The 27,997-nt window shown below is 38.1% G+C and overlaps 1 protein-coding gene and 1 pseudogene across 1 annotated transcript; one reads left to right on the top strand and one right to left on the bottom strand.

The window, feature by feature from the left end:
* The first annotated feature begins 1,202 nt into the window (after window positions 1-1,202).
* Window positions 1,203-6,088, top strand: LOC141627283 (putative alpha,alpha-trehalose-phosphate synthase [UDP-forming] 7). The gene is made up of 4 exons (XM_074440625.1): window positions 1,203-1,368; window positions 1,854-3,899; window positions 4,872-5,145; window positions 5,674-6,088. Exons 2-4 carry the CDS (start codon window positions 1,915-1,917, stop codon window positions 5,962-5,964), a joined length of 2,550 nt encoding a protein of 849 aa, XP_074296726.1. The 5' UTR covers window positions 1,203-1,368; window positions 1,854-1,914; the 3' UTR covers window positions 5,965-6,088.
* Window positions 6,089-6,258: 170 nt separating this feature from the next.
* Window positions 6,259-27,997, bottom strand: part of LOC141627284 (ATP-dependent zinc metalloprotease FTSH 2, chloroplastic-like) — a 53,379-nt pseudogene continuing 31,640 nt past the window's right edge.

Genomic DNA, 27,997 nt, shown 5'->3' on the forward strand with positions numbered 1-27,997 from the left:
TTATAACGGAAAATGTATGTACGTAAAATATATTTATACCAAAGGTACATCTTATTTCCACTGGAGGTACATAATATATACCTATATGACATGTCATGTATATTCCAATTTAATTATCAAGTGTATATGTATGTATATATATATATATATATATATATATATATATATATATATATATATATATATATATATATATATATCATTAACTCATTAAGTGCATCTTAGATATATAATGGGTACATATATAGATTTGGGATCCGGTGAGAACCACTAGGATAATGAGAACCGTGAGAACTCCCCCTTACAAAATTTTATTTTTAAAATAACGACATATTTGGATTCGACGTACAATTTCATGTCTAGATAATATATTTCTTGGCTAAGTTATAGAAGGAAATTGAGGCGAAATACATTTTACTAATTTTCATGCACCTACTAATCATTTTCATATATGTAACACTTTTCATGAACCTACTACTCGTTTTCATACATCTAGATCATGTTTTAGTGTGTCATTGTATTTTTGTACACTAAGTATATATATATATATATATTTTTAATATAATAAATAATAATAAATAAATTAAGTTTAATTACACCCAATATTATACTTTAATGAACTAAATTAATGGTAAACAAATCGGGTTATGAAAACTATAAAGAGATAAATAAAATAAAAATTCCCAACATATGCAATATTTCATAATATATTAGATTTGTACTTTATTTAGTGAATAATAATGAGCGCTCTTAAATAATATTTTAGTATAAGATTTCATATTTATTTAAATATATAACTCTAATAAATTCATATAATAAACTAATATAAAATTTGATTTGATAAAATTAAGCAAGAGAAAGATTTAACAAATATCTGAAATATTTATTTAAATTAGAACTCTTCATGGACGGGACGGGCCTATTCCCGCTAACAAAGAGGGTTTGGACAAACGTATTTTCCAAATTTTACAAAGGCCCGGTCCACGAACCCGCTGGGACTGGGCACTAAACCTAGTTAAATGTAAACTAAAGGTATAGATGGTAATTACCATAAGTAAATAAAATATTTTATTCAATTTTTTTCAAGTATACTTAAGTAACTCAATAAATACATTGCATAAATGTGTCACAATTACATAACAAGTATAGGTCCACAAAAGGTCATGAGTTCGAGCCTCATCAACAACATTTTGGTATGGAAACCATACACCTCGTTTTCTTTTTGGATATTCAACCATTATTCATTTCCATTTTTATTAAATATTTCTCAAAATCTCCTGAATTTACTATTCAAGGTGACCCAATTCAGCCTGCATTCATCATTTTTCTGTATCAATATTTCAGAGAAAAAAAGAAGCAATTTTTACGGTAAAAAAACAGTGAATTTCGTAGATTTTTTACTTCTTTTTATCATCAATGAGTTTACTCAGTTGGGTTTTTATGTCAAGTGATAATTTATTAGATTAAAGCAGCAATTTTTCATCTGCGTATTTGATTTAGAGTAGTTGGTTTAATTTTCATGTTTTTTTGGATTATATTTGCTTTTTTATGTGTACCAATTTTGGAATTTGGGTTTATCGTTGATTGTTTTGCTTGATTATGTGTTTTCTTGTATTAGTTTGACCGTTTTATGGTGTTCATTGGTTCAATATATTGATAGTAAGTCTCTGACACGTTTTTGTGATATATTTAGGGAGAGATCGTCTCGCTCGAGTTTTTGTGACTGTATTGAGGTTCAATTGTCTAGTTGTGGATCTCTTCTTGTATTATGAACTGGGTAATGCTTGCTTGATATTATCCAATGTTTGGAAAATGATTGTTTTCTTGTTTTTGTTTTGTTTGAATTGGTGCAGTTTGATTTTGTAAGTGTATATAGCTATTCTTTGAAGAGGGTTAGTGGATCAGACGGGAAAAATGTTGTCCAAATCCTATTCGAATTTGCTAGATTTACTATCAGGTGATTTTCGGACTGTGAAATTGGAGAACAAGGGGCTCTCTAGAGTAATGAAAGTGCCAGGGAATGTTAATGAACTTGAAACCGAGCAGACCCAAAGTCTATCTTCGGATAGTTCGTGTACTATAACCCAAGACCGTATGATCATTGTTGCGAACCAGTTACCGATAGTTGCTAATCAGGGTTTGGATGGTACTGGATGGATTTTTAGCTATGATGAGGATTCTTTGTTATTACAATTGAGGGATGGTTTGCCTGATGATACAGAAGTGTTTTATGTTGGATCGCTTCTGGCAGATGTAGATAGTAGTGAACAAGATAGTGTGTCACAAATTCTTTTGAGCACCTTTAAATGTGTGCCTACATTTTTGCCTCCTGATCTTTGTGATCGATACTTCAATAGGTTTTGTAAGAAGCACTTGTGGCCACTTTTTCATTATATGTTGCCCTTTTCAGCTGGTAATGGAGGACGATTTGAGCGGTCATTGTGGGAGGACTATGTTTCTGTAAATAGATTGTTTGCTGAGAAGGTCATTGAGGTGCTTAATCCTGATGATGATTATGTTTGGATTCATGATTACCATTTGATGGCATTGCCAACCTTTTTGAGGAGGCGTTTTCACCAATTAAGGATGGGATTTTTCCTTCATAGCCCTTTTCCTTCATCTGAAATTTACCGCACACTCCCTGTTAGAGAGGAAATTATAAGATCCTTGCTGAATGCAGACTTAATTGGTTTCCATACTTTTGATTATGCCCGACATTTCCTTTCCTGCTGTAGCCGCATGTTGGGTTTAGAGTACCAATCAAAGAGGGGTTACCTGGGCTTAGAATACAACGGTAGGACAATTGGGATTAAAATCATGCCTGTTGGGGTTCATGTGGGTAGAATCGAGTTATGTATAAAACATTCAGAAGAGGAGATGAAGATAGCTCAGCTGAGGCAACAATTTGACGGGAAATCCGTCTTACTTGGCGTGGATGATTTGGATTTATTTCAGGGAATTAATTTGAAGCTTTTGGCAATGGAGCAAATGCTAAAGCAACATGAAGCATGGCGAGGCCGGGTTGTGCTAGTTCAGATTATTAACTCTGGAAGAACTACAGGAAGTGATATACAGGAGATGGTGTCTGAGATAGAGGAGATCTCTCAGAGGATTAATAAAGAATATGGGAAACCAGGATATGAGCCTGTCGTTATTATTTACAGACCGGTAAGTGCAACTGAGAAGATGGCTTACTACACAACTGCAGAGTGTGTGGTTGTCACAGCTGTGAGGGATGGTTTGAATCTTACTCCATATGAGTACATCGTATGCCGAGAAGGGATTTCTGGTTCAGAATCAAGTGCTGGTGTGGCAAGTGGACCAAGGAAGAGTATGATTGTGGTTTCTGAGTTCATAGGGTGCTCTCCATCCCTCAGTGGAGCCATTCGGGTTAACCCATGGAATGTTGAAGCAACTGCAGAAGCCATGAATGCTGCTATCTCTATAAGAGACTCAGAAAAACAATTGCGACATGAAAAACACTACCGATATGTTAGCTCACATAATGTGGGCTACTGGGCTAGAAGCTTTGTGCAAGATTTGCAACGAAACTGCTCTGACCATTTCACGAGAAACTATTGGGGTACTGGTTTAGGATTTGGCTTTAGGGTTTTCTCTATTGATCCTAATTTCAGAAAGCTCTCTATTGATGCTGTTGAGTCAGCTTATAAAGTTTCACAAAGCAGGGCTATTCTATTTGACTACGACGGAACTTTAATGCCACAAAATTCCATGAGCAAAAGGCCTAATCAGGAGGTCATTTCAACATTGGTTACACTTTGTGCTGATTCCTGCAACACGATTTTCATTGTTTGTGGAAGAGGGAAGGATAGTCTAAGTGACTGGTTTTCACCGTGCAAGAAGCTGGGCATTGCTGCTGAGCATGGTTATTTTTTGAGGTTTGCCTCTTTTTTCTCTGCCACGTGTTACTTCTAACAGTTGGATTTTCTCTTTTATGATTTAGAATTTTATTTTCAATGCCATATGTAAAAAATTGATTAGCAAGTATCAACGTGGGCTGTTAGCTTCTAAGATTAAGAAGCTGAGATCAAGATCATGGTACTAAATCAGAGATTCAATCTCAGAATTGGTTGTCGTGATCTGCTACCACTCGTTGCGATATAATTATTGCCTCAAAAGGCGGTGGCGGTAAACCTTCGAAACCCTAATATCTCGGTCATGGTTCTGTATCGCAACCAATATTTAATACCTGGTCAATATCTTAAATCGTTTTTGTCTCTGGATTTTGTTAAAAAAAACGACCTTACCTACATTCTTTTGGGACTGCAGTTCTGCCTGTGAGATTGAAAACTATAAAGTTAATCATAGCTCTGCTTGTGTGCTGAAGAACGTCGAAAATTAGAGCCTATGTTTATGGGATATGTAGGGGAGCTACTGTAGTGCCTGTAATGTTGTCTTAACAGAGTGTAATTTGACATTGGAGAGGGTTGATTGAAGAGAGAATTCATGTCGATTATGAAGATCTTTAGTTTATTGAGTACTCCATATTTTGTTATTTGGACCTCTTTGTTAATTATATTCCCCAAGGTTTTTGTATCTATTAATTGATTTTTCTTCTCAAATCTATTTTACTCAAAAGAGTTCCCTCACTTTTATATCTTCCCGCTTAATTGAGAAATGGGCTGTTTGATTACTTCCCTGGCGGATTAAAGCAAGCAAGAGCATAAGATATAAGTAAAAATAGAACAAACATAAAATGTCGAAAACTAGACCCTTGTCTAGTATGGGTTTCTGTTGCTTACAAAATTATGGTTTATGGATATAGATGACAAGTTTAGCACTACATTTTACTAAGTGTTCTATTCTGTCAGAAAAGATACCTTGTCGCTAAAATTACTGTGTTACTTCAGGTGGCCTGAGAAGGAAAACTGGGAAACATGTGGGCATAGTACGGAGTTTGGGTGGATGCAGATTGCTGAGCCAGTGATGAAACATTATACAGAGGCAACTGATGGTTCGTATCTGGAGAGTAAGCAGAGCGCTCTTGTGTGGCATTATCAAGATGCACATTGTGACTTTGGTTCGGCTCAGGCTAAAGAAATGCTTGATCATTTGGAAAGTGTTCTTGCTAATGAACCTGTAGTTGTCAAGAAGGGTCAGTTTATTGTTGAAGTCAAACCCCAGGTATGCTTCTTCCTCAACGCCTCCATTCTATATTCCCATGTTACTCATTCCAGTTAGAAGTAGTGCGTTCCCAGCATCAGACTCGCCATCACAAAAATAAAAATAAAAACTTCTGTTTTTGGCCCAAGTTAAGTATCATGTGTCATATAAGTGTAGAGTTAAACATGGCCACTCAAGAAAATACAGGTTGGAGTATATAGGTTATCTAAGTCTAGCATGTAATATCTTGTCTAGCTTACATAGTGTCACGAATCACAATCTATGTTAAGTATTTGCACAAAATGTTTACTTAATCTTCCTTTCTCCCAAAATATAGCTTCTTTTTAAATATTTGCACATATTTTTTTTTTAATATTGGGCGCATCAGTGCATGGGGTACTTATTTATTTTGTTTGAGGAGCCACTGAGGTCAGTTTAGATGCGTACGGGTTTGAATTTACCAAGCTTGGGTTAGGTCACATATGCTATATGTATCAAAGTGTAACGACAACAGCCTAACGAATTCCATTATCAAATTGCGTTTGCTAGGGGGTCACAAAAGGTATGGTTGCTGAGAAAGTTTTTAAATCAATGGAGGAAAAGGGGAAACGCGCAGACTTCGTGCTGTGCATAGGGGACGACAGGTCGGATGAGGATATGTTTGAGACAGTAGAGAATGCAGTTTCAGCAGAGTTGTTGTCTCCAAAAGCGGCAGTGTTTGCATGTACAGTAGAGCAGAAGCCTAGCAAAGCCCATTTCTTTGTAAATGATACAGATGAAGTCAGGCTTATACTCGACTCGCTTGCCAACTTATCCCTTCCTTCCAGTTCTGCTTCTTAGATAACAAACAATACAATTATAATTCATTCTTTTAATTCTTTTTTCTTCTTCTTTTCTGTCTTGTTTGTGTACATCATTATATCAAATTATCAATCTTTCCAGTCAATTCTTTTTTTCCAGCTCATAATTTTGTCTATGCATAGTGCAGTTACGTGAAAGATGCAGAAGTTTTCTTTGACGATACTAACTGTTCACATACAACATTAACTCGTGGCGATAGAAGATCTTGGAAACAAGCGTATTCCGACTACAAATCTTGGTGAATACCATAAATTAGATTTAGTTAACAAGGTGTTGTTCATGGTATCATAACATAAACTACTTAGTAAGGACCAAAAAAAGTACTTGTATCAATAGTTTTTCAATTTCCGATTAATTACAATTTTACACCGTCTAAATTATACAATGGTATGTTCCACCTGGAGCCTGTATACCTCAGCATCAAGAAAGGAAGGAAAAAGCTCGGAGTATAATATGCATACATGGAAACCTATGCTGCAACTGGAGTTGCTACTGTTGTGGGTACACGGTTTTCTGGAGGAATCTCTACAAACTATGACAGAAGAGCACGGAATTCGTCTCCCTTAATGGTTTCCTTCTCAAGGAGAACATCAACAATTTTGTTCATGGCCTCTCGGTTGTTCCTAATGTGGCTAAGCACAATCTCGTAAGCCTCATCGGAGAGTCTCTAGATAGCAGTGTCAATGTCCTCAGCCAGCTTCTCTGACATGGAGTTCCTGGCCATCAATCTCAATTCTCATGATCACATCTTGACTTTGTGATGAATCGATAAGAGACCAGGGTCCAATATCCGACATTCCAAACGTGACAACCATCTGTCCAGAAAAGATATTGACAATTCATCGATTTAGCAAATCTATTGTAAAACGGTTTTACATACAAAGTACATACATAATATAAAGCCATCATAAATTAAGGCACTTGATCAAATAAAATTAATGTGCACTTAATGAATAATAATATTCCATACTAGTTATATAAGATCGCACACATAAGTATTGTGTATCGAATTAGGAATCCTCTCTGACAGGTACCAGCAAAAGAGACAGAATTTAGGACCTATTCTGGTCGAGAAAGATGAGGATAGTCTTACAAGAAAAACCAAGTGCTTACATGGATAACTTATTTTTCCTTCGAAAACATGGAATCAAAAAAAAAAAAGAGGATATTCTCAGTTCAAAAGTATTCTTTTGAAACCAAACAAAGCCTTAGTATAAGCTGCTTGAGTTCAAAACTGAAAACACTGTTTGGGTTGTATACGTGCACCAACATGGGCTGATTTTTATTCGTTATTTTGCCAACATAGGAACTAGGAACTGCATTTTCAATTAAAGCCAATAAGAGAAGACAGGATTGGATGAATTATAGTTTCACCTGTTTGGCCAAACCAGTGATTTGCTGCAAATCACCAGCTGCTCCAGTGGTGACTTCCGGTTCACCAAAGATGACTTCCTCAGCAGCTCTTCCACCTAGACCACCCACAATTCTAGCAAAGAGTTGTTGCTTTGAGATTAGGGTTGGATCATCTGACGGAATGAACCAAGTCAGCCCTCGTGCTTGTCCACGTGGGACTAAGGTGACCTTCTGGACAGCGTCATGCCCGGGTGTCAATGTTCTGCAAAATAATACATCATGAGTAATTGTTCTACAACATTTTCAGTTGATAGAATGTTAGGGTTTTTTTTGAACCATTGAGAAATTAAACCAACTCCCACCAAAGATATACTTTGAATAATGTTTGGTCTGATCGCCCTTCAAACGGTTTAAAACAAACAGTAATCATCCAATCTGAAAAATAAAAGTTATGGCCAAACCAGAAGGCGTACAACTGTACAAGTGTACAACATCTTCGTATTTAATCACAATTACAATGATTGTACTAGTTTCAGAGATTTAAGGTAGAAATGGTCACGGGAAAATTTTGTATCCTGAAGTCATTTTCAAAATGCAATAAAAAAAAGTAGAGATGTGGATTAATTCTATCCTGGAGAAAGAAATAACCCAGAGACACCTAGAATCCTAGGTAGAAAAAAGAGATTTCTCCGATTTCCATCAAGAAAGAGGATTGCAGATGTAAACATGAAGAACTGATAAGCTTGGTTGAAAGAAGAAAAGAAACCAGAAAAGTATGGTTATACTCAATGATGATACTTGGTTAACAAAGACGGCAGCTTACCCCAAGACAGTCACTGATGTTAGTGAACTGCATAATTTTTAAAAGCTGACTTACCCACAGATAGCATGGCCCACTTCGTGATACGCAACAAGGCTTTTGCTTTTACCATCAGTCATCACTGTTCCCTCCATTCCAGGTACAATTCTATCAATCAAATCATCTATCTCTTTGGAGGAAATTGCAGTCTTGCCACGGTGACCTGCCAAAATCGTAGCTTCATTTAAAAGGTTTGCTAGTGTTGTTTTGATAGAGTGCAGTAACAAAGAAAGAATAAGAACAGAAACAAAACCGATTTGCAGCGACGAGGTATGAAGGCCTCTGCCTTGAAAACTATTTCGGCATGACCGTGGTGGCGATCAGCAGGCGCCGGTAGTTCCCCAATGTTTGACACTGCAGCACCCAGACTTGCCCACTCAAGGCGGGAAGCTTTGGAACGATGATAAGAACAGTACCCAGAAACGAATTTAGAAGAGAGGAAACATTTGAGATTGAGAGAGTAGAGTGAATTGTGTGTGTTTCTGGTGTAGAACTGATGCTCTATTTATAATAAATAGAGGCAGTTAGAGAGCCAAAAAACGTGGCCCTAAAACGCAGCCAACAACAGAGAAAAACCGGGAGAAAGACTTTCTCCCACTAACTGTCATATTGACTGACTGTTAGACATATTCACTGCACATGGACATCCCATATACACACAAGAGCAAAAAGGTAAAAGGGGGCCTTTGGCCCGCACCGCAGGTGCTCTACCCAAACCCGAGCCCGAGCTCAAGCCGGGCCGGGCCGGCGCGCGCGCGTGTGTGTGTTTGGACCCAAACCCACTGACCCAATACTCCCAACAAAAGCCTCCTTGGTCCACACAATTAACCAACCAAGGGGAGGGACAAATATAAATCACTCAAACTATAGCTTCCCCACCGATGTGGGATAGAGGCAAAACCAAAAAGTTGGTTTTTCCCTTTTTTCAAAGGCATCATTTCCAACAATCCCCCACTGATGGCGAAGAAAAGAACTAAAAGAATTTCTGGGTAAAGGAAGGGTTGGATACTTAGGTGTCAATATCTTTCGATTTGAATTGACACTTTAGTGAAATGAGGAAACAACTTACTTACAGCGAGAGAATATCTTGCGATTTGAATTCCTAGTTGTGCTTCGGTCGATACCCCCCACAACACATATCATACCTTCAGATCTTGATCGTTCCGCGATTTCAAAGTGCAACGCGCTCTTTAGAGCCTTGCGTTTACCTTGGTACTAATAGATATATTCACAAAACTTCTCATAGTTTTATGATTATTATACCTACGTAGGTGGCTCAAGTGCTTCTCAATAGCACTTCTTACACGAGCCATTAAGGACATAAGTCCAACCTTGTGTATAATTCATCAAGTGCGTCTCAAAAGCACCACCGTTTAAGGCTATGAATCATACAACGCCATAGGAATGGAAGCTTGTGACCTAGTTGTGGGAAATAATCTGTATACTTCCCTTTAACATGAAGGATTATAACGATATAATAAAGATGATCTATGGTCATAAAATAAAATACATAAGCATAAGTAAAAAGATTTAGAATTAACCTCGGGTCCTTGCAAAATTGGCCTAAGAACAATATCAAAATTGATATTCGCCTATTAGTTGCACCCAAGACGATCTAAGATATACCCTTTGATTATGCTAGAAATCAATCTAAAATTTTCTGTAAAATTTTATTGTCTTTGTGGTTTTTGTGATGAGAAAGAGGAGGCTAGGTCAGAAAAAGAATTAGGTTAGAAGTAATTCTCCACCTTTCTTTTATATAGACCGAAATCCGAAATCAATTAGGAAAGATTTACATCTCCTAATTTCGGCCAATGTGATCCGAAAATAAGGAATTAAATTTCCTTATTTTTGGTCTTTCCAAAAATATATAAAGTGTGTTAAATTGTCATCTAGTGAGGATCGAACCCATGACCTCTTGGCTTGTGTACCCTCACTATTACCACTATGACACATTCAACTTGTTGATATTAAATACAACTGATTATATTTAATTACTTAATTAATGATTAATTCTCTCAAACTAACCTTATATATATATTTAATTAAATATAACTTATTATATTTAATTTACGAATTGACAGTTAATTCGTCTCAACTTAATATTATTTAATTTTCATTAAATAATTATCTCATCAACACATTAACTAACTTTTTAGTCATTTTGGGCATCAATGTAATTATATTTCTATAACCACATTTCTCAAATACGTCCTATAGGTGTGACCTTTAGGGACCAGTTGATCACCGCCATCTGTATGATAATAACGTCAAACTTTCTAGCAAGCCAACCGTTATTAGGTAAACGTTAATCAACTGATTAAATATACGAAGTATACCCTTGTGAACCTGTAAGAGATTTACAAATGTTATCTCACTAATTTGTGGAGGACACAAGCTCCAACAAACTCCCACTTGTCCTCACAAGTGTATGTGCGATAACCGATTCTCATATCCTTTAAAATTTCTCCCACTCAATGTAAAACAATTTGCAAATCCGAATTCACAAAGGTCGTATTTTACAAGCGATCAGTATCAAGAGTGGTTTTCCCGACTAGAGAGTAACTTAACTGATAAACGAATCAACATTCGAGCATGGCCATGCGTTTCAGTTACAACTCCGCCTCGAGTGGCTCTGAGAAATAACTATACCTGATAAGGGATGGATATTTTCCTTAACTCAAATCTTGCAGATGTAAGCACAATATGAAATGACCCAGAAAAAATCTACTTTAGCCCCAGTTACGGTAGATCGTGAGAAAGAAACCAAAGTCACCCAAAAACTGCCTTAATCTCAAGAGACAGTTGATAGTCAAAAGAATCGACTCTAGGTACACAATAGATGTCCTATCCACGACCTGACACCGAATGTTATAGAACATTTAGGACTCCATTACATTGTCACAAATAAAAATTGTCCTACGAGGTATCGTCATAATCTCGTATCTGTGATCGATTAGGCAACCGTTTAACTTATGGCTCGTTGAACCCACCATCAATCGACTGCACAATATAATAGCCGGAGTTATCAGCTCACATTGGCGATTACGGACAAAAACAAATATAATGTAATTCAGTTCACTTTGTGGCGTTCAATGTTGTCAGTACAATCCACATGAAAAACAAAATATTATATATATAAAACGATGAAGTTATAAATAATATATGAAAAAGATAATGTATCAAATCCATAATCAAGTACTACAACTTAGGAACATGTTTAATTCCCATAGAATTAACATGCCCTACATGCTTATCATAATTCAATGGTTTGGTGAGAGGATCTGCGATGTTATCATCCGTCGCAATCTTGTCAATCACTATCTCTTCTTGCTCCACGTAATCACGGATCAGCTGAGCCTTCCGTAGTACATGTCTAGATTTGTTTCTAGACTTTGGCTCCTTAACCTGGAAGATGGCACCTATATTGTCACAATAGATGGTGATCGGGTCATTCGAACTAGGAACTACCGAAAGCCCTTGTAAGAATTGACGCATCCATATCGCTTCCTTTGCTGCCTCCGAAGCGGCATAGTACTCGGATTCGATAGTAGAATCTGCTACAACACTGTTTGGAACTCTTCCACCGACCGCAAAGACCATTAAGAGTGAAGACGAACCCGGACTGAGATTTTGAATCGTCTCGATCCGTTTGGAAGCTAGCATTTGCGTAACCGGTTGCGCATAGCTTAGTATCTCCTCCATAAGTCAATACCCAATCCTTAGTCCTCCGTAGGTACTTGAGGATATTTTTGACTGCTATCCAGTGTGTTTCACCTGGAGTCTTTTGGTACCGACTCGTCATACTCAATGCATATTCCACGTCTGGACGTGTGCATATCATGGCATACATGATCGATCCTATTGCAGAAGCATAAGGAACACGACTCATGCGCTCAATACCTTCAGCCGTCGTGGGTGACTGAGACTTGCTCAACTGCATCCCAGTCGTCATAGGAAGGTTCCTCTTTTTGGAGTTGGTCATGCTGAACCTCTCAAGAACCTTATCTAGATAAGACTCCTGACTAAGTGATAACGTCCGTCGTGATCTATCTCGGTAGATACGGATTCCCAAAATACGCTGTGCCTCACCCAGATCTTTCATCTGGAAATGGTTCTTCAACCATTCTTTCACCGAAGAAAGGAGAGGAATGTCATTCCCAATCAAGAGTATGTCATCGACATACAATATCAAGAATACAATCTTGCTCCCACTCGACTTGATATATAAGCATGGTTCTTCGACCGATCGAGTGAAACCATACTCTTTTATCACTTGGTCGAAACGATGATTCCAACTCCGAGAAGCTTGCTTAAGTCCATAAATGGAACGCTTAAGCTTGCATAATTTCTTAGGATGTTTAGGATCTATGAAACCTTCGGGTTGCACCATGTACAACTCTTCCTCCAAATAACCGTTTAAGAAGGCGGTTTTCACATCCATTTGCCAAATCTCATAATCATGAAATGCGGCAATCGCTAAGATTATCCGAATGGAACGTAGCATGACTACAGGTGCAAAAATCTCATCATAATGCAATCCTTGCACTTGAGTGAAACCTTTTGCCACAAGTCGTGCCTTATAGATATCTGGTTGCGCGTCTACAGAACGCTTTATTTTGTAAAGCCATTTGCACTCTAGAGGTTTTACCTTATTAGGTAAATCAACTAGATCCCATACGTTATTCTCATACATGGAGTCCATCTCGGATTGCATGACTTCGAGCCATAGCTTTGAGTCGGAACAGGCCATAGCACCTTTATAGGTTGCGGGTTCATTACTTTCTCGAAGTAAAACGTCATTCTCCTCGACCATACCAATGTATCTGTCCGGAGGATGAGAGTCTCTACCCGACCTCCTAGGTTCCTCAGGAATATTAACCGTATCATCAGTTGGAGGTACAGCTTCCTCCATCTGTTCCTCGGTTGTTGGTTCTAGAATCTCCGACAGCTCGAAGGTTCTATTACTCGACTTGTTCTCGAAAAATTCTTTCTCTAAGAACGTCGCACTAGCCGCAACAAATACTCGATGTTCGGTTGACGAATAGAAGTAATGACCAAATGTTCCTTTTGGATAACCTATAAAGTATGTCTTGACCGATCGCGGGCCGAGCTTATCCTCGTGTCTCCACTTGACATAAGCCTCGCAGCCCCAAACCCGAATAAAGGACAAGTTAGGTACCGTTCCCTTCCACATTTCATATGGAGTCTTGTCGACAGCTTTAGACGGACTTCGGTTAAGTATAAGAGCAGCTGACAAAAGAGCAAAACCCCATAATGAATCAGGCACTACCGTGTGACTCATCATGGATCGAACCATATCAAGTAAGGTTCGATTTCTCCGTTCGGACACACCATTTAATTGAGGTGTTCCAGGTGGAGTTAACTGTAGAGCGATTCCACAGTCTTTCAGGTGTTGATCAAACTCATTTGAAAGATATTCGCCACCCCGATCTGAACGGAGTGCTTTAATCTTTCTACCCAGTTGGTTCTGTACCCTATTCTGGTATTCCTTAAATTTCTCAAAGGACTCATTTTTATGCTTCATTAAGTAGACATATCCGTATCTACTCAAATCGTCCGTGAAAGTGATAAAATATCTATAGCCATCTCTAGCGGTAATTGACATAGGTCCACATACGTCCGTATGTATGAGTCCTAATAGGTCACTAGCGCGCATTCCAACACCTTTGAAGGAAATTTGAGTCATCTTGCCAATGAGACATGATTCACACGTGCCATATGCAGAAAATCCGAATGAGGGAATAGTCCCATTATCGACGAGTTTCTTTACGCGTTTCTCATTTATGTGTCCCATTCGACAATGCCTTAGATAGGTTTGATCTTTGTCACCAACCTTTAATTTCTTATTATTCATGTGTAATACTTCCGTGGTTTGATCTAAGATATAAATTCCATTCATGGAAACTGCTTTGCCATAAATCATTTCATTAAAAGAGAAAATACAACTATTATCCTTTATTGAAAATGTAAAACCGTCTTTAGCAAGTACGAAACAAAATAATGTTCTTAGATAAACTGGGTACATAGTAACAGTTATTTAGAGATAACTCAAAACCACTAGGGAGTTGGATTACATATGTTCCCTTCGAGGCAGCAGCTACTCGTGCTCCATTCCCGACTCGCAGGTCCACATCACCTTTTTCGAGAGGTATGATGTTCTTTAGGCCCTGCAAATGATTACACATATGAGAACCACAACCAGTATCTAGTACCCAAGTTCCGAAACTTGCATGGTTAATCTCAATCATATGAATATAAGATGACATACCAACAGGAACGACGCGGCCTGCCTTAATGTCCTCACGGTAGACGGGACAGTTCCTCCTCCAATGTCCAGTCTTGTGACAATGGTGGCACTCTATGTCACCACCCTTGCTCTTTGTCTTGCCCTGTGAGCCACTAGTCTCACCAGGCGCACTCTTACCGTTTCCTGGCTTCTTAAACTTTGGCTTACCTACACCTAGGTCGCCATGAGCCTTGCCCTTAACTTTACTCTTGTTGTGAATCGTGAGAACATCCTGCTTCATGCTCCCACTCAATTTCATATCCTTCTCGGTCTGTACGAGAAGGGAGTGTAGCTCATGAGGACTCTTTTTCAAGTCATTCATGTAGTAGTTCGCCCTGAAAAGGGCAAAACCATCGTGAAGAGAATGAAGCATTCGGTCAATGACAATGCTCTCACTGATTTTACAATTTAGTGCCTCCAGCTTCTCGACTTTGTCAATCATGTGAAGAATGTGTGGGCTAACCGGTTGGCCCTTCTGGAGTTTCGCATCAAAGAAGCGACAGGTATGCTCATATGTGATGATTCTCGGTGCCTTTGAGAACTCATTAGTGAGCGTGGTGAAAATCTTGTTTGCACCTTGGGCAATGAAGCGTCTCTGCAAATTGGTTTCCATTGCAAAGATGAGTACGTTCTTTATCGCACCCGCTTCCATAACGAAATCACTATAAGCGAGTGACTCGTTGGCTCCTGCATTTGGGCCTGGTTGACCGGTATTGGCTCGATTAAATACCCGAGCTTACCGTCGTGATGCAGTGGCAGATTCCGTAGTGCCGCCTCCCGATCCGCAAAATTGGACCCATCATTCTTCAGTCAAGTGGACTGATTCATTTGGTCCATGAACATTTTAAGCCGGGACGAACGATCTAGTGTGGCACTAGGCAATCGGGATTGCGTTATTTCCACCATTTGTTGTAAATGATTATTGATAATAAGCGTGTTCTACACTGCGAAAGAAGAATAAAATAATAAGCATGCATCGTTTTTATTTTAAGTCTAATGAACTAATGTCATAACGTGAAGACTCAAAAACATTTATACAATTGACCTCCCTCAAGAATTATATAAATGACCCCAAGACTCAATTCTCTGTAAATTGATAAGCTAACCTTTTAGCTAATTCTACCGTTAGAATTCTTGGTCGATAAATTTTTGTAAATTCTATCTATAGTCCATCATAATCACGAGAAACTCTTCGGACTATGATGTTGAGGTAAACTAAGTCAACACAACTACTTACCCAACGTAGAAGGGGTCATATTAGGCCTACCGACGAAGAAGGGACTCATAGATGTTTGCCCTTATAAAGACTAATCTCAATTTCCATTTTAGAGGGAGATCCCATCAACTTTTTAATTCATTTTAAGTGAACTATAATCTAGCATGCGAGAATGATTTAAACTAAGGTGATGGCTTAAAGACTGTGACATCTGCATGTCCATGAAAACTAACATACAACCTATATGAGTCAATTTTCATGCATTTTAGTAGTAGGTAGTTTGGTTTTAGGCGGAATATGATGCAATTACTAGCATGTGAATGAAAAGCAATAAAATGAGAAACGTAAAAAAAACAGTAAAAGTCCTAGTGTGGCCTATCCTATCAAAATGAACAATAAATACAAGTTTGGAATCCATCCTTGGACCCGAGAAGCTTGTCTTGATGTTCCATCTTGATCCATGTAGCGGGAGTGAGCTTGAATCTTCATCTTTAGTCTTCTTTGAAATTACAATAATTAAAATTACATAATTGACCTATTAATTACATTCTAATTTCAAAACCCAAAACTAAAATAAAGGAGATTCGAGATCTCATAATTACATAAAAATTATGTTTCCTTCATTACGAAAACATAATTGACTAAGGCCACACTAAGTATTACAAATTACAATCGATTGCAAAATTAAATACGTAAATAAAATTCATTCATTCGATTCATTCAACATAATTAAAAGCATCAACTAAAAATAAATTAAACATACATAATACAATAAATAAATTATGTTGATTAATTTATCCAAACCACCTATTTAAATTAAATTAAGTGACAATTCCGCAATTTAATCACATTAATTTCAAACTTAATCCATATTATACTTGTAATATGAATTCTATCCGTCAAAAATTTTAAACTGCTTTAAAATAACTCGGTATCATTAAATTGTGAACCGATTCACAATAACTAATTGGCCAAAATAAAGAAAAATAAAATCCAATTCTCTAAATATTACTCGGCCAAAAAAAACGAAAAGTCCTTTTTTTTTTTATTTGACACGGCTGAAAAAAAATAAAAAAACAACTCCTTTCCTATTCTAATTAGGTAAATAGGAAAAACAAGGGAAAAAAAACTTTCCAAAAAAATTACTCTAATTTTTCGGCAAAAGCCAAAAAAAAACTTTCCTAATTTTTTTTTTCATTTTTCACGGTTTACCAAAAATAAAATTAACATAAATTTTTTTTTTTCTTCGTAAACCCTAAAAAAAACGGCCTCCTTTTTTTTCTTTTCTTTTTGCGGCAATTATGCCCTAAAACAAGATTTGATGATCAATTGTTTACCTTTGCTATTAGAACATGATTAGCATATGAAATAATAAACATGATTAATTTATATGCCAAAAACTATATAGCAAAAACAATCTTTTAATCATAAACATGACGATTCCATTTGATTTTAACTTAATCTGCATTAAATCAAAAACTACCAATTCTTCATATGATAATTTTAACTGATTATAAACTATAATATGAAAAATAGAATGGAAGAACTATCATCAAACGAAAAAAAAACCGGCATAAAAATTTCGATCCTAAAAAAAACCGAAACCCTAATTTTTTTTTCTTCTCGAAAATCTGATCGTTTACATACAAATTTTATGAAAATCATCAAAATTAAAATCGTAGCCTTAAGCTCTGATACCACTTGTGGGAAATAATCTGTATACTTCCCTTTAACATGAAGGATTATAACGATATAATAAAGATGATCTTGTTGGGGTTGGTGTCCTTAACAGTTAGTGCAAGGACTTATAAACCTCTAAAAGGATCAAAGGGCATACTTTGGTATTATTATCAGTTGATCCACGTTTATCAATAACGGTTGGCTTGCTAGATAAGTTTGACGTTATTGTCATACAGATGGCGGTGATCAACTGGTCCCTAAAAGTCACACCTATAGGATACGTTCGAGAGATGTGACGGTATGAAAATACAGTCATGTAGATGCCAAAATTGACTAACCAGTTAGTCCGAGTTATTTGACTAGTAATTAGTCAAAATGTGATGTTGAGATATTATATTTAATACGGATTAAATATCATGGGCTAAAAGCGAATTAACCAATTAATTCGTAAAATTAAATATAAGCGTTTTATATTTAATTAATGTATATTGAATTAATTATACAATATTGTCTTTGTCGGACATGTATTAATACTTCAACTAACCCGTGTTATTAGTTGATGTTTTAATAGCCGATAACCGATGACGATTTATAATAAACCGCGTCATATACATTTAGCAATTTATGAGCCGGACCACGAGGTAAAATTAAGAGGAAGTGGAAGCCCACTTCCCCATGCAAACCCACGGCTGGCCGAGGTTAACAAAAGGAGAGACTCCCTCTCCTTTTGACCTAGATAATTTCATTTTACAGAAAACTAGGGTTTTGGAGACACTTTCTCTCTGAAACTCAGATCTCACATCTCGAAAACCTCACAACAAGTTCTCCCAATATTGCAAGGCAATCGGAGAACACGTTCTAGCACAAGGGCATATCTCGGACAAGTCTTGGGTGCAACAATTAGGAGGGAATCTCGTTTGATTTCTGTTCTTTACGCCGTGCATCAAAGGACCCGAGGTTATTTCTTGTTCCTTATCGTTTCTATTGTATTTATGTTTTATGACAATAATCACATGTTTAAATTTACGTTATAGTCCTAAATTTAAAGGGTATTATACGGATGTATACCTTCAAGTGGTATCAGAGCGAGGCCACGTAAATTTTCATTGTGTTTTTCATAAAACGATTATTGAAACGGTTGTGTTTGTCTCAAATCCGTGCCTTGTATACACGGATGTTGCGTTTCGCTTTAAAACCGTGAGGCGCGGGTTTTTAATCACGAAAATTTTTTTTGTTTGTGCGTTTTTCTTTGTCTCAAAACCGTGTCCGGTTTACACGGCTAAATTTTTTTTTGAAACCGTGACATGTCTTACACGGTTCATTCATCTTGTTTATCAATTTGTTTTATGCATATTGTTGTTTTATACGGAGATTATAACAATATGTCAAGTTTTGTCAAATTGTTAAATTGTTTTGATGCGATTTTGATCTAAATTGCGTTTGTTTTGTTTCACCAAAACTGTTTCTCGAGGGTTTTAAGTTTCCGAGAGACTTTTTGCACTGATCGACCAAGGTTTTAATCGATCGAGTGGTTTTTCTGTTTAGATTTTACTCGATCGAGTCCTTGTTGTACTCGATCGACACCTTTAAAACCCCACGCTCGATCGAGAAGTCCTCGTACTCGATCGAGCGATTTCTTGATATAAGTCCTCGATCGACCACCGTTAAATGATCGAGTACCTCTGATTAGCATACCTCTCGATCGACTTGCGATTCGATCGATCGAGCCCTTTCCGTCCTCGATCGAGCACTTATGTCCCTGGATCGAGGGATTTAAATCTTGAATGACTTTGAAAATTTGTTTCTTTTGATTTAAATTTTTTTGGCTTCATAATGTACATTATACGGATATTGTACACTCGCTATGATTGTGAAACTGTTCACACACGTACCATTAAGTTATTTTAAAGCGTATTTAAAGTAATTTCGTATTAGATTAAAATTAAATTGATAGAAGCAGTTTTATCACATGAATTTTAATCATTAAAAGGTGGTTTGGATAAATTTAACATAATTACGGAATTATGTCACGAATGAATTTGTTTTTAGTTGATGCATTTTTATTTATCGTTTTTTTGAATGCTTGTGAATGCCTTTTATTACGTATTTAATTTTTACAATCATTTGTAACTTAGTGTGGCCTTAGTAGAACGTGTTACCGTAATGATGGAACACGGTCTTGGTTGTATTTTGAGATTTCGTATCTCCGTTTTGGATTTTTCACTTGTAATTACAGTTTTTAATTAGAATGTAAATAGGTTTATATTTTGTAATTTTAATTGTAATTTTTGAGAAGACCAAAGATGGAGACCGGATGCTCACTCCCGCTACATGGATCAAGATGGAACATCAAGACAAGCTTTTCGGGTCCAACGGTGGATTCCAAAGTTGTATTATGTTCTTATACTAGGATAGGCCACACTAGGAAATTTTTTATTTACGTATTGCATTTTTCCATTTATTTTTATGCAACGATAATATGCATCATTTTCCGCCTAAAAACCAAACCACCTAATTTATTGCATGAAAACTGACACATATAGAGGTCACGAGTTAGTTTTCATTGACATTCTCATGTCACACGTTTTAAAGCCATCATCCAAATAAATTCATTCACGACAGACGCTAGTTATTCGTTCACTTAAAATGAATTATAATTTTGTTGATGGGATCTTCCTCGTATAAACTAAAATTGAGAACGGTCTTTATAGGTCAAACTCCAATGAGTCCCTTCTTCGTCGGTAGGCATAATATGACCCCTTCTACGTCGGGTAAGTTGGAACCGATTGACCTATTTTATCTCAACACTATGGTCACTCGTACGATCCTGTGACTATGGTGGACTATAGATAGGATTTACGGAAATCTATCGACCAAGAGTTCTTCCTAAGAATTAGCTAAACAGGTTGGCTTATCAATTTACAGAAATTGAGTCTTGGGATCACTTGTATCATTCTTGAGGAGATCAATTATGCAAGTGCGAGAGTCTACATGTTTAAAATGAATTTTAAAATAGACTTAAATCACCTCGATGAGTTGCTTATTTCGTTTTTCTTTTTCTTTCTTTTTCAGTGTAGATCACGTATTTTAAACTGCTAAACAACAAATGGCTGGTTCTACTGAAAACCCAATGCCAAGTGCCACATTGGACCGTGAGTCCTGGCTTCGGATCTTCATGAATCGGATGAATCGTCTACTCGATCAAGAATGATGGATCCAACTTCGCGGACCGGGAGGCGGCATTACGGAATCCGCCGCTGCGACGGAAGCTCAAATATCTCTTGAGCCTATCCCAAAAACCCAGTCCCCACGGCTAGAGTCGCTGAAGTCACCAAGTTTAATGATTTATGTATGGAAGCGGGTGCGATTAAAAACGTACTCATTTTTGCAATGGAACCCAATTTGCAGAAACGCTTCATAGCCCATGGTGCAAACAAGATTTTCACCACGCTCACTAAGGAATTCTCGAAAGCACCGAGAATCGTGACCTATGAGCATACCACTCGCTTCTTTGATGCGAGACTCCAGAAGGGCCAACCGGTTAGCCCACACATTCTCAGCATGATTGAGAATGTCGAGAAACTGGAGACCTTTAACTGTAACATCAGCGAGAATATTGTTATCGACCGTATTCTTCACTCACTCCACGATGGTTATTCGCAATTTAGAGCGAATTACTATATGAATGATTTGAAGAAAACTCCACATGAACTGCACTCCCTCCTCGTACAGACCGAGAAGGACATGAAGTTCAGTGGGAGCATGAAACAGGATGTTCTCGTTGTGTCAAATAAAGGAAAGGGTAAGGGCAAAGCTCGAGGCAAACCTAGCGAGAGGTAAGGCGAAGTTCAAGAAGTCGGGTCCGGGGTAAGAGTGGGCCTGGTGAGTCGAGCACCTCATCAGGCGTGACAAAGAGCAAGAATGAAAACATGGAATGCCATCATTGCCACAAGACCGGGCATTGGAGACGCACATGTCCTGTTTATCATGAGGACTTAAAGGCAGTCGTGTTAAACTCGTTGGTATGTCTTCCTCTTCTTCTACTTTTATTCATATGATTGAGATTAACCACGCAAGTTACGGAACTTGGGTACTTGATACTGGTTGTGGTTCTCATCATGTAATCATGTGCGGGGCTCAAAACATCGAACCCCTCGTAAAGGGTGAGGTGGAACTGCGTGTTGGGAATGGAGCAAGAGTGGCTGCCATCTCAAAGGGGACATATGTGATCCGACTTCCTAGCGGATTTGAGTTGTCTTTATATGATTGCTATTATGTTCCTAGTCTTTCGAAAAACATTATTTCGGTTTACGCACTTGATAAACTTGGTTTTTCATTTGTAATAGAAAATAATACTTGCATTTTCTCATTACACGATATGATTTACTGCAAGGCGATCTCCATGAACGGAATTTATGTTTTAGATCAGACCACGGAAATATTACACGTAATGAATAAAAGGTTAAAGGTTGGTGACAAAGATCAAACGTATCTATGGCACTGCCGTATGGGACACATTAATGAGAAACGCGTAAAACAGCTCATCAAACATGGAGCTATCTCGGCCTTTGATTTTCAATCATTTGGCACGTGTGAATCATGTCTCATCGGTAAGATGACTCGTATTTCCTTCAAAGGTGTTGGAATGCGCGCTGGCCGACCTATTAGGACTCGTACACACGGATGTATGTGGCCCTATGTCAATCACCGCACGAGAAGGCTATAGATATTTCATCACTTTCACGGACGATTTAAGTAGATATGGCTATGTCTACTTAATGAAGCACAAAAGTGAATCCTTTGAGAAATTCAAGGAATACCAAAATAGGGTACAGAACCTATTAGGTAGAAAGATTAAAACACTACGTTCAGATCGTGGTGGCGAGTATCTTTCTCACGAGTTTGATCAACACCTCAAAGACTGTGGGATTGCCTTACGCTTAACTCCACCGGAACACCTCGGAATGGTGTGTCCGAACGGAGAAATCGAACACTACTTGATATGGTTCGATCCATGATGAGTCACACGATATTACCCGATTCATTGTGGGGTTATGCTCTTATGTCAGGCCGCTCTAATACTTAACCGAAGTCCGTCTAAAGTCATTGACAAGACTCCATATGAATTATGGAAGGGAACGGTCCCTAACTTGTCCTTTATACGGGTTTGGGGCTGCGAGGCTTATGTCAAGTGGAGACACGAGGATAAGCTCGGCCCGCGATCGGTCAAGACATACTTTATAGGTTATCCTAAAGGAACACTTGGTCATTACTTCTATTCGCCAACCGAACAACGCGTTTTTGTTGCGGCTAGTGCGACATTCTTAGAGAAGGAATTTCTCGAGAATGCAAAGAGTGATAGAACCTTCGACTGTCGGAGATTCCGAACCAAACACCGAGCAACCATTGGAGGAACCTATTCCTTCAATCCCGGCTGCGGTGAATATTCCTGAGGAACCTAGGAGGACGGGAAGAGTCTCTATTCCTCCGATGGATACATTGGTATGGTCGAGGAACATGACATAGATGACGTTCTACTCTTAACGAGTAGTGAACCCGCAACCTATAAAGGTGCCATGACTAGTTTCGACTCAAAGCTATGGCTTGAGGCCATGCAATCCGAGATGGACTCTATGTATGAGAACAACGTGTGGGATCTTGTTGACTTACCTGCTAAGGTTCGTCCCCTTCAATACAAATGGCTTTACAAGATAAAGCATTCTGTGGAAGGTCAACAAGATATCTACAAAGCACGACTAGTTGCTAAAGGTTTCACCCAAGTGCCAGGTTTGCACTACGATGAGATTTTGCACCCGTAGTCATGCTGCGTTCCATTCGGATTATCTTAGCGATTGCCGCTTTTCATGACTATGAAATTTGGCAAATGGACGTGAAAACCGCCTTCTTAAACGGCTTTTTGGAGGAAGAGTTGTACATGGTACAACCCGAAGGTTTCATCGATCCAGTACATCCTAAGAAAGTGTGCAAGCTTAAGCGTTCCATTTATGGACTTAAGCAAGCATCAAGGAGTTGGAATCATCGCTTCGACCAAGTGATAAAAGACAATGGATTTACTCGATCGGTCGAGGAACCATGTCTATATATCAAGTCGAGTGGGAGCAAGATTGTCTTCCTAATATTGTATGTTGACGACATACTCCTGATTGGGAATGACACACCTCTCTTAACTTCGGTGAAAGTATGGTTGAAAAACCATTTCCAGATGAAAGATCTGGGAGAGGCACAAAGAATTCTAGGCATCCGTATCTATCGAGATAGATCACGACGGATGTTATCTCTCGATCGAGTCTTACATAGACAAAGTCCTAGAGAGATTCAGTATGACTAACTCCAAGAAGGGGTTCCTTCCTATGGCTCCGGGGGTGCATTTGAGCCGATCTCGGCACCGAGACACCGGAAGAGAAAGAGCGCATGACACGGATTCCTTATGCTTCGGCTATAGGATCAATCATGTATGCCATGATATGCACACGTCCGGACGTGGCATATGCATTGAGTATGACAAGTCGATTCCAACAAAGATCCGGTGAACCACATTGGTTGGTTGTCAAGAACATTCTTAAGTACCTACGGAGGACTAAAGATTGGGCATTGACTTATGGAGGCTCTCAAACGCTATGCGCAACCGATTCTGCAGATGCTAGCTTCCAAACGGATCGAGATGACTCGAAATCTCGGTCTGGATTCGTTTTTACTCTTAATGGCGCTATGATCACCGGAAGAGTTCGAAACAAAACATACTGAGAGATTCTACGACGAGTCCGAGTACTATGCCGCGTCTGAAGCTACAAAGGAAGCGATATGGATGCGTCAATTCTTACATGGGCTCTCTGTAGTGCCTAGTTCGAATGACCCGATCACCATCTATTGCGACAATAGTGGTGCCATCTTCCAAGCTAAGGAGCCAAAGTCTAGCAACAAGTCTAGACATGTACAACGGAAAGCTCATCTAATCCGGGATTACGTGGAGCAAAAGGAAGTAGTGATAGAAAAGATTGCTAGAGATGATAACATAGCAGATCCTCTCACTAAAGCATTACGACAAGATAAGCATGAAGGGCATGTTAATTCCATGGGAATTAAACGTGTTCCTAAGTTGTAGTACTCTTTTATGGATCTGATTCATTCTCTCTTGTACTCTATACGACATCATCGTTTTGATATTTTATATATATTTTGTTTGTCATGTGGATTTGTACGACAAATTTTGAACACCACAAAGTGAACCGAACGAACATTATATCTTTTCAGGTCCTTAATTGCCCACATGAGCTGATAACTCGGCAATTATTTTGTGACGTTGGTTGATGGTGGGTTCAACGAGCCATAAGTCAACCGGTTGACTGACCAATCACGGAGGCGATTTATACGGATATTTCGTAGGACACTATTGTGACATCGACGTGGAGTCCTAAATGTTTTACAACATTCGATGCCCGGTCGTGGATAGGACCTCCATGGTGATCCTAAGAGTCGATTCTTTTGACTATCGACTGTCTCTTGAGACTACGGCAGATTTTGGGTGACTTTGGTTTCTTTCTCACGGTCATCCGTAACGGGGGCCAAGTAGATTTTTTTCGGGTCATTTCATGCCGTGCTTAGATCGGAAGGAGTCGAGTTGAAGGAAATATTCAGCCTTTATCGGTACTAGATATTTCTCGGGGCCACTCGAGGAGTCAGAATCGAAATGCATGGCCATGCTCGGATACGGATTCGTTTTATCGGTTAAGTTACTCTCTAGTCGGGGAAACCACTCTAGATACAGATCGATTGTAAAATACGACCTTTGTGGATCCGGATCTGCAAATTGTTTTACATTGAGTGGGAGAAATTTTAAATGAATATGAGAATCGGTTATCGCACATACACTTGTACGGACAAGTGGGAGTTTGTTGGAGCTTGTGTCCTCCGGTTAGTGCGGATAACGTCATTGCACATGCACTTGTACGGACAAGTGGGAGCTTGTTGGGGTTAGTGTCCTTAACGGTTAGTGCAAGGACTTATAAACCTCTAAAAGGATCAAAGGGCATACTTTTGGTATTATTATCGGTTGATCCACGTTTATCAATAACGGTTGGCTTGCTAGATAAGTTTGACGTTATTGTCATACTGATGGCGGTGATCAACTGGTTCCTAAAAGTCACACCTATAGGATACGTTCGAGAGATGTGACGGTATGAAAATACAGTCATGTAGATGCCAAAATTGACTAACCAATTAGTCCGAGTTATTTGACTAGTAATTAGTCAAAATGTGATGTTGAGATATTATATTTAATACGGATTAAATATCATGGGCTAAGGCGAATTAACCGGTTAATTCGTAAAATTAAATATAAGCGTTTTATATTTAATTAATGTATATTGAATTAATTATACAATATTGTCTTTGTCGGACATGTATTAATACTTCAACTAACCCGTGTTATTAGTTGATGTTTTAATAGCCGATAACCGATGACGATTTATAATAAACCGCGTCATATACATTTAGCAATTTATGAGCCGGACCACGAGGTAAAATTAAGAGGAAGTGGAAGCCCACTTCCCCATGCAAACCCACGGCTGGCCGAGGTTAACAAAAGGAGAGACTCCCTCTCCTTTTTGACCTAGATATTTCATTTTACAGAAAACTAGGGTTTTGGAGACACTTTCTCTCTAAAACTCAGATCTCACATCTCGAAAACCTCACAACAAGTTCTCCCAATATTGCAAGGCAATCGGAGAACACGTTCTAGCACAAGGGCATATCTCGGACAAGTCTTGGGTGCAACAATTAGGAGGGAATCTCGTTTGATTTACTTCTTTTACGCCGTGCATCAAAGGACCCGAGGTTATTTCTTGTTCCTTATCGTTTCTATTGTATTTATGTTTTATGACAATAATCACATGTTTAAATTTACGTTATAGTCCTAAATTTAAAGGGTATTATACGGATGTATACCTTCAGATCTATGGTCATAAAATAAAATACATAAGCATAAGTAAAAAGATTTAGAATTAACCTCGGGTCCTTGCAAAATTGGCCTAAGAACAATATCAAAATTGATATTCGCCTATTAGTTGCACCTAAGACGATCTAAGATATACCCTTTGATTATGCTAGAAATCAATCTAAAATTTTCTGTAAAATTTTATTGTCTTTGTGGTTTTTGTGATGAGAAAGAGGAGGCTAGGTCAGAAAAAGAATTAGGTTAAATTGTCATCTAGTGAGGATCGAACCCATGACCTCTTGGCTTGTGTACCCTCACTATTACCACTATGACACATTCAACTTGTTGATATTAAATACAACTGATTATATTTAATTACGAATTAACAGATTAATTCTTTCAAACTAACCTTTTATATATTTAATTAAATATAACTTATTATATTTAATTTACGAATTGACAGTTAATTCGTCTCAACTTAATATTATTTAATTTTCATTAAATAATTATCTCATCAACACATTGACTAACGTTTTAGTCATTTTGGGCATCAATGTAATTATATTTCTATAACCACATTTCTCAAATACGTCCTATAGGTGTGACCTTTAGGGACCAGTTGATCACCGCCATCTGTATGATAATAACGTCAAACTTTCTAGCAAGCCAACCGTTATTAGGTAAACGTTAATCAACTGATTAAATATACGAAGTATACCCTTGTGAACCTGTAAGAGATTTACAAATGTTATCTCACTAATTTGTGGAGGACACAAGCTCCAACACTAGTCACTCTTGACTTAAGGACTTAAGCCCCATTCCCCTCGACGTTTCAACGACTAGTCTCCTAGTCAATCCTTTAGTAAAGGGGTCAACCAAATTGCTTTCAGACTTCACATAGTCCAAAGTGATTACTCCATTATCAAGGAGTTGTCTAACTGCAGCGTGCCTGATTCGAATGTGTCGTTTCTTTGCATTATAGACACTATTCTTAGCAGCACCAATAACAGCTTGTGAGTCACAATGTAAGGAGACCGGTGTTTGCCGACCTCCCCACACTAGTACATCTGCTAATAGGTTTTTCAACCAATCAGCCTCTTGTCCTGCCAACTCAAGAGCTATGACCTTTGACTCCATGGTAGAGCGTGCAATACAGGTCTGTTTAGAAGATTTCCACGATATAGCACCTCCACCCATGGTGAAGACATAACCACTAGTAGAACAGATCTCATCGTTACCTGCAACCCAATTTGCATCACAATATCCTTCTAACATAGCAGGAAATCTACTATAATGCAAACAAAGGTCAACTGTTCCTTTTAGGTATTTTAGTAAACGACGAAGAGCATTCCAATGTTCACTACTAGGGTTATGTGTATAACGACTCAGTCTACTAACTGCATATGCAATATCTGGTCGGGTACAGTTCATAAGAAACATCACACTACCTAGGATTTTAGCATACTCTTCTTGGGATACACTCTTACCCAAGTTTTTACATAGATGTATGCTGGCATCGTAGGGTGTCCTAGCAGGCACATCATCAAAGCAGTTACATTTTTTCAACACTTTTTCCACATAATGAGATTGACTTAAAGAAATTCCTCTAGAGTTTCGAATAATCTTGACTCCTAGGATTAC

The sequence above is a fragment of the Silene latifolia genome, chromosome Y, assembly GCF_048544455.1.
Source record: "Silene latifolia isolate original U9 population chromosome Y, ASM4854445v1, whole genome shotgun sequence".
NCBI classification, from domain to species: domain Eukaryota; kingdom Viridiplantae; phylum Streptophyta; class Magnoliopsida; order Caryophyllales; family Caryophyllaceae; genus Silene; species Silene latifolia.